Source organism: Apis laboriosa, unplaced genomic scaffold (assembly GCF_014066325.1).
Source record: "Apis laboriosa isolate Shangri-la unplaced genomic scaffold, ASM1406632v1 scaffold16_cov148, whole genome shotgun sequence".
NCBI classification, from domain to species: Eukaryota; Metazoa; Arthropoda; class Insecta; order Hymenoptera; family Apidae; genus Apis; species Apis laboriosa.
Window position 1 is genome coordinate 440,535 of NW_025222129.1, and position 8,058 is coordinate 448,592.

General features: G+C 24.4%; 1 protein-coding gene across 12 annotated transcripts in view; it reads right to left on the reverse strand.

The window, feature by feature from the left end:
• LOC122711172 (tyrosine-protein phosphatase Lar) overlaps positions 1 to 7,157 on the reverse strand; it is a 148,777-nt gene extending 141,620 nt beyond the window's left edge. For 11 of the 12 annotated variants that reach the window (XM_043929676.1, XM_043929679.1, XM_043929681.1 and 8 more), the window contains exons 1-2: positions 7,004 to 7,157; positions 4,942 to 5,048 (exon numbers count right to left, since the gene is read on the reverse strand). In XM_043929676.1, the coding sequence (XP_043785611.1) occupies positions 4,942 to 4,965 (24 nt within the window). In that variant the 5' untranslated portion in view covers positions 4,966 to 5,048; positions 7,004 to 7,157. The remainder of the gene's footprint in view (positions 1 to 4,941; positions 5,049 to 7,003) is intronic. The other variant, XM_043929678.1, reaches the window with a different exon arrangement.
• Positions 7,158 to 8,058: the final 901 nt, after the last annotated feature.

The window sequence follows — 8,058 nt, forward strand, 5'->3', positions numbered from 1 at the left end:
TTTTATTTATCTCCCCACAAAAATTTAAGCTTAAGCTTAAATGAAAAGCTCGTCTCGTAAGTTGGAGAGAATGGCTCTTTAAATCTTATCCGGATTCGAATGTACGATTATCGGAACAAGAAGAGTACACGGAATGGGAGGAATTGGATAAAACGTCGTTAATCGTTGAACAAAGTTGGCATTATCGCGTTAATCAGCAATGGCCACCTGATCGAAAATAAATTGTCGGGAAAAGAGTATACGGCGACGCGTTTCAACCAAGCACGAACGCCACTTTTCTTTATTGCACTTTCATACGTGTACTGGGTACGTTTCAGGGGTGTGCTCTGAAATTTACCAACCCACCTTTTACCCGTCTGGAATATATATGTCTCTATGACCATAAATAGCTGTGTATATATATATATATATGACATGAGTGCACATTATCTAGAATTATCAAGTATCGATCGAGTCTTGTCCTCGTCAATCGAGGTCAAAAATCGTTAAGAGAAAATAAACTTCGATTTCTGTCCTATTTCACATAATACAAGTTCGTTTTTATCACGTTCAAATTAAAATTGGAACGGGGATTATTATTTAAAACAGTAGAATACAAGAGAGGGAACAGACTCTTCTCACTAAATCACATCAACTTGGCGCGTACGTGTTTCGCCACCCTCATTGTACGTGCTCTACGACATTCAAGTGCCATCAATTTGCCGGTAAGTAAGTAGATTTTGGTCAATCCAACTAAATTCGTTTCTGATGTGACTACTAACGATACAACACAGTGGAATAGAATCATTTTTGTTATTGTTTACAAGGATGAAAATCGGTGAGATCGGCCAAAAAGAAGAAAAAAAAAACTCACCGTTGTACGACCGAGCAAAAAAGAAAAAGGTGTTTCACCGATTTAAGAGTTAAAAAGATTCGGTCGGTAGTCGATTGGTGGCCCAATTGTAGTCCTTATCACTAGCAATAACAGGACGCACTCTCGCGTGCCAATGATTGCATGGTTCCTAGGCGTTCTACCGTGAGCACTGCCGTTGTACTAATACTATTATGGAACCAGGTCCTTGGATCACCATGAACGTACTACCTTCTGTGCCCACCAGGAATACAGAGTAGGTTACGTACACGGTGTCAGTTGCATGTCCTAATCAGAGCTAATGTCCATTGTTCACTCACTGGACAGTACCGACAATGTTCCGAGTAATCGATCGTTTCAGAATTTAAAATCATCTAAACTTGGTTCACGTTTACCTATACACGTATGTAATTTTCTTAATATTATTTCACGTTTCGTCATCAATATGCATGCATTTAAAGATATTACGAATAATGCACTTGCATATCAATAATAAATGTATTCCAACAAGTACAAAAGTTTTCGATTTGTATTAAATTATAACGTACGACAGTAATAATTAATAGTTATGTGTAGTATCTGTATATGTAGTTCACATTACATCACGAATATTAATGTACGATTGGTTTCACGGATGACTTATAGATATTTTATTTTATAAATTATTTTCGATCGATTTGTCATAAAATAAGAAATGATGGCAAAATAATGAAATTTATATATATATATATATATTAAAAATAATAATAATAATAATAATATCATAACATTTAAAACAGTGTCTAGAAATCTTGATAAATGAAGAAACTTTGTGGAATATTTTGTCTTGTCACCTCTATCTATAAAGATTTTAATTAATTAGTATGCAAATCACAGTAAGAAAGAATTGGGAAACGAAACGAGAGTAAAACAAGAAATATCAGAGATTGGAAAAGCTACTGAAAGAAAGAAAGAAAGATGAGAAGCAAAAGCGAGTGAAAACGATGGGGTAAAAGGTAAGAGTAGGATTACTTGGCAAACTGAGAGACCCAAAGCCAGTACTGAAGCATCAGCCTCCGGCACTAGTTACACGATGACTTAGTTCAGGTTCTATCGCAATTCGCGAGTATAATGTGTATTTCGAATCTCCTGGCGTTTTCCTAAAAGATCTCTGAGTATAAATTTACTCTCTTTATTGCCTATTCTAATTCCACTAAATTTTCACCTCCGTCCACATATTTATTTAACCACTTGACATTACATAATTATATTATATTGCGTTATACGCAATTACCTCTTCCATAATATATTAATCCATGAATGATGTATTGCAGAAAATACAGTAAATTTTTAGCCATAAAAAATATAAAATATAAAAAAATAGAAAAAAAAAATATAAAAAAATTATATAAAATATAATAGAAAAAAGCATATGGCATCGCATGTTGCCACTCGTGTCTACATTTTATTTATCGCCTGTTAACCCGCCGTGACTGTGGCCGACATAATCGCACAGTCATTAAAGTCATTAAATCACTACAACCTACGTATGCTTTCATTTTTATACTCTCACCGATCTTTGGTTTGTTTTATGCATGGTTTTTCCCTTCGTTGTTACTTGTTTAGTAAATTGTATAACAATTTTTTTCGGTCAAGAAAAATATACCGGCATTATTTTTACGTTAACTAATTTTTTTTCTTAATCATATTTACACAATTTTAACTTTCAATTTTATTTTTAATTTACGAAGTAAGTTATAAAAGAAAATAAGAAATAGAAAGAATTTCGCGAAACAGCGTCATTCGTTATAAAATAATATATTATATCATTATACGCGAAGCAAACAGACTAAAGATTATAAACATAATTCGAGAAAGCTAAAAGTAGAAGTAACTTAGTGAATGTTGAATGACTCAAGTCTAATGAACGAATGAAATCTGCAAAGAAAGAACAGATAATAATAAAAACTTCGCTATCGTTTGTGCGTAGCCAATTACATTTTCCATTCTTTATTTTATTCTATTTTATTTGTATAATATCACAATATCGCAGTTGAATTCCATCGATAAAAAAAAGCATAAACTTTTAATGATAAAACAAATGTTTTTTTTATTATTATTTATTATTTTTATATTTGAATACATTTGTAAAATTAAAAATTAATATCTTTCTTTTAAATAAAAATAGTATATAAATTTTATCTATTTGACGAAACATAATTAAGAAGTTTCATTAAAATATTTTTAATTCATGATTATGTTCACAGAATCAATCTATTGGCAACTTTTATAAAAATAAAAAGATGAGATGAAATCTCATCGATCTTATACAATCTCACAATTTTATTCGAATATCAATTTCGAATATCTTTTTATCACACAAATGTATTGAAATATATTTCGCAATATTGTCGAAATATTTTCTATTTGATAAATATTTATATATTATATTATATATTATGCATAATTTATAATATATAATTTATAATTTATAATTATGCATTACGATTTGAATTAAAAAATTTTGAAAATAATAATTTATGCTGATCCTTAGATTTTAATCATTAATTAATCGATAACTAATCATTGACTGACTAAAATAAAATTAAAATATACTAATATCTTGACAATATGAAATTTTTTCATATTACGATATTAACAATAAAAAATTTGTTTATTATGTAATTATTAATAATTGAGCTGAATATAATTTCAAAATTGACTATAATAAACTATAATAAACTAAAGATATAGAAAAAAGAAATATATATATATAATAATTTTTTTCGAAATCGGTATTTCAGAACATGAAACACGAATTCATTATATTTATAATTTATAATGGAAAATTATAATATAAATTTGCAGTTGATAAAGGAGCATTTGAACTGCACCCACAATGGGTTATTTCACAGTCGGTAATGTAATCACGGGAAAGCCGGTAACAAGTAGTAACGTCGGTATAGACTTACCTTCATTTCGTGCATCTTACATGGTAACACAGCGGAAAGGTTTATAAACAATTGTTACAAAATGAAAAGATATATTTTAAAATAATGATGAATGTTGTAAAGTATCACATTTTTTTTTTATTTCTTTTAATTTTATATTTTATCTTATTGAAACTCAAAATATTTCTAATTTTATGAAATATTTTCTTTTTTATATTAAATTAATGAATAATATCATTAAAATATTATATTGAAAACTATAATTCACTATGAGATGATAGGATAAGATTCGATAGTTAAAAAAAAAAGATAGTTAATTAATATAAAAAAAGAATCGTACTGCTCGAGAACGATAAAATCGTAAAACCTATATGAATAGAATTTCATATAAATAATGAAATTGGGAAAAAGATAATATAAATTTTTCAATATTTTATGATTAAAAGAATTAAGTTAATATAAATGCATGTATAATAATATATAATGCTAATAATTAAAAATTTTATAAATAATTTTAATGGGATTTAATTAATTATTAAAATAAAAAAAAAAAATCTTATATTTCATAATAATCTCATAATAAGATCTTATAAAATCTCGATAAACAACACAAAGATGAAATATCAATTAATATTAATTACAAATATTAGGATCATAAGAAAATAAAACTTAACATCATTTTAATTGGAAAATTTTTAATCGAGATTTTATATTGTGTAATATTATTTAATATTATTTAATAATATTAAGATAAAATTTAAATAAGAAAAAAATATGAATGAATATGATCCAGTAACATTACATACGAAAAAATAAACATATGAATAATCAAGATTAACGAGTTTTACGAATGGGAAAAACAATTGATATTTTATCGCGCAATTAAAACATTTTATGTAAGCAATAAAATAACGCGAAAAATAAGCGATTTATGGCACACATATTGCTCGATTTAAATAAACCTATAAATCTTATAAAATTATATTTTATTTGTGAACTATTCCGTTCTTTGATTTATAGGAATATTTATGTTATCAATGTAAAAAAATTACTTAGTAAAGTAAATTCAAAGATAGAATACGCGTAAATACTTTTAATAAAATTCATGTGTATATTATTGAATATGTATATAATAAATTAAAGAAATAAAAAGAAACTAACCATATGATGATTTGCGACTAACATCTAAATGGCACATTCCCCCCTGGTATAGCACTGTCGATACGCACCTGTATTCCTTTTCAATATTGGTCCTATTTCACGTTAATCTGAAAATAAATAAAAAAAAAAAGATTTATTTCCATGAATTAATAAGATTAAAGAAATAATGAAAATATATTAATTAATTTGGAATTAATCAGATCCCATCTTACATATTAAATAATTTTTTTTTTTCATTTATAATACATAATAAAATATATTATATGATATATCGTAAAATATTTAAAAAAAAATTATATTTGTGATAGTTAAAAAAAAAATATTTGCAAAATTGCAATACTAATAATGGAATAAAAATCATTACATATAATATAATGATATACATATAAAACATGTTAAAAAATATAGAAATCTATAAAAAAATTAAAAAACTTCGAATTATACATGAACATTCTCAAACGAACAATTTTATAAGTTATTTTGAATTTCAAGAAGATTGCAGGATAAATTATTGAAAAAATAAAAATACAAAAAAATTAAAAATATATATATATATGATTATTTTATAAAAAAAAAAACAAGTATATTGAATAAAAAAGATTAAAACAATGACCTTTTAATGCGATACCATAGAATAAGTTCAAATTTAGTCATGAACATATTCCTTGAATAAAGAAGTGAAAAATATATTTTAATAATGAAAAAAATTTAATTAGCATAGTTTTGATAGATAGGATTATTATTAATTTAAACAAAGAAAAATGGAATTAGTTGCTATCAAATGATTGATCATAATATCATGGCCGATATTGGATCACGGAAAGACATAAATAAATTTTATATCAGGACATATTAATAACAAATAGTACTTGTACATTAAATTAATAGATGAGCAAATAAACATATGCATATATAATACATATCAGATGATTATACCTTCTAAAATAATAGTTTATAACACAAAATCAATATAATTTTTTATTTAAAAAAAATTTGAATATTTTAGAATAACTCATGCAAAATATGTATCATCCAACATTTATATTTATTATTCATATGTATCACTCAATATTTATATATATTTGGAATAACTTATGATGTTTATATGAATAAATAGTTATACAATAATATTAAAATAAAGTATTATTCAAAATCAAAACATATCAATATGTAAAAAAAGTTAAATGTCATAATTAAATATAATTAAAAGAAAGTCTCTCAAAAATATTAATATGATATTTGATTAAATATATAAGAAATATAAATATTTTTGTAATGTCTTAATTTTATCCAATTAAAAATAATAGATTTTTACATTTTTCTTCAACTTTTTTAATGAATGTTATACGAATTAAGATTTTGTATGTTTATTCTTAAAATGATATATATACATAAAATGTATAACTTTTTTTTTATAAATAATATATAAAATATAAAAATATATAATAGATTTTATGTATATTTTATCTACTAGTAAAATGCCACATAGATGTAAAATATAAAATTTGTTATTATGAATTTTAATTTTTAATATTATAATATTGGCTAAATACATAATGCAATCATCAAAATATTTAAAATGAAATACGATTATTTAAGAATATTACAAAATCAATACTTTTGTTTCGAAGCATTCGATGGACGAAGAAAAATATAAAATTATATAGATACGAAATTAGTATTTTTGAATAATAAATAATAAATATAATATATTACAAGAAACATTCGAAAGAGAAAAATTCAAAAAAATAATAAAGTATAAGCAAACGACGAACATTAAGAAGATGAAGAACAAATGGAAGCATTCTAAGATGCAAGAGGTTATATGTATGTTCTAACGCGTTCAACTGTCAAGCAATGCATGCTTGCCTATAGACATTTTATATTAATTTGTATCATTATATCTCAATTTTGATCATATATGACGAAGTATCAGATTATAATAATGATTTGAAGTAACAATTCAATACATGATGTAAACAAATTGATTATCCCTCTTGTTTAGAGGGCGACCATGGAAAGCCAGAACAAACGATTATGTGCAGAATAGCAAAACACTCACCACTGCTTGCGTATATATGCTGACCAATTGAATATTAACTAATTTCCACCCTCACATCGTAAACTGACATACACTGTACCTATTTACTATACACTGACTTAAAAAATTCGTGTAAAACATATAAAAAAAGGCAATAATTAGGAAACTGACAAGAAAGTCGCCATAGTGCTGTGATACTGGGCGGCCATATTGCTTTACTTCCCCTTACTTAATATTTCGCGGGATTTTATAAAATTGTCAAATTGTTTAATTATTTATAAATGAAATAAAATGTAATATATTACATCTTTTTTCTAAAACTTTATATTTATTATTAGATAAATTTCTATATAAATAAAGAAGAATTAAAATTTTTAAAAAGACTATAAATATTATAATTTGTATTCATTAATATTATTAATAATCTAAACTTATTAATATACCTAATAAACTGTTTTTATTATTTTTCACAATAAAACATATATATATATTTTTCTATATAAATATAACACTATAGGATTATGGATTTATTATTTTTTTAGACAAAATTTCACATTTTAAAATACAGATTGTTTTTTTAATTCAGAAATATATTTAATGTATAGTTTATTAATATAAAAAAAGATTATAGTATATAAAAATGATGTTATTCTTTTTCATAACATATTAATTACTTTTCTATTACTTGATTATTAAGAAATTTAAAATTATGGTTTAGAGAAATAGATATAAATACTACAACCATCTAGCAATAGAAAAGTATTAATTAGCAAATATAAAAACATAAAAATTAAATTTCTTTTTTAAATAAAATTTTAATTAAATTAAGATATTGAATTATAGAATCCAAGAAATATTATGAATTTAATGTATTGTTGATTTTTTTTAATTTCGCTTTGTTTTAAAATATTTGAAGAAATGTTCGATTTAAATACACTGACGACATCTTTCGTTGAAATAGCGATACTAACTACACTAGCAATTGGATCGAACGACAAATTTCTCTTCCAATACGATATAAGCTAACCAAACTTTATTAAGCAATATTATAAACCAAAGTTCATGTAAAAACAAGG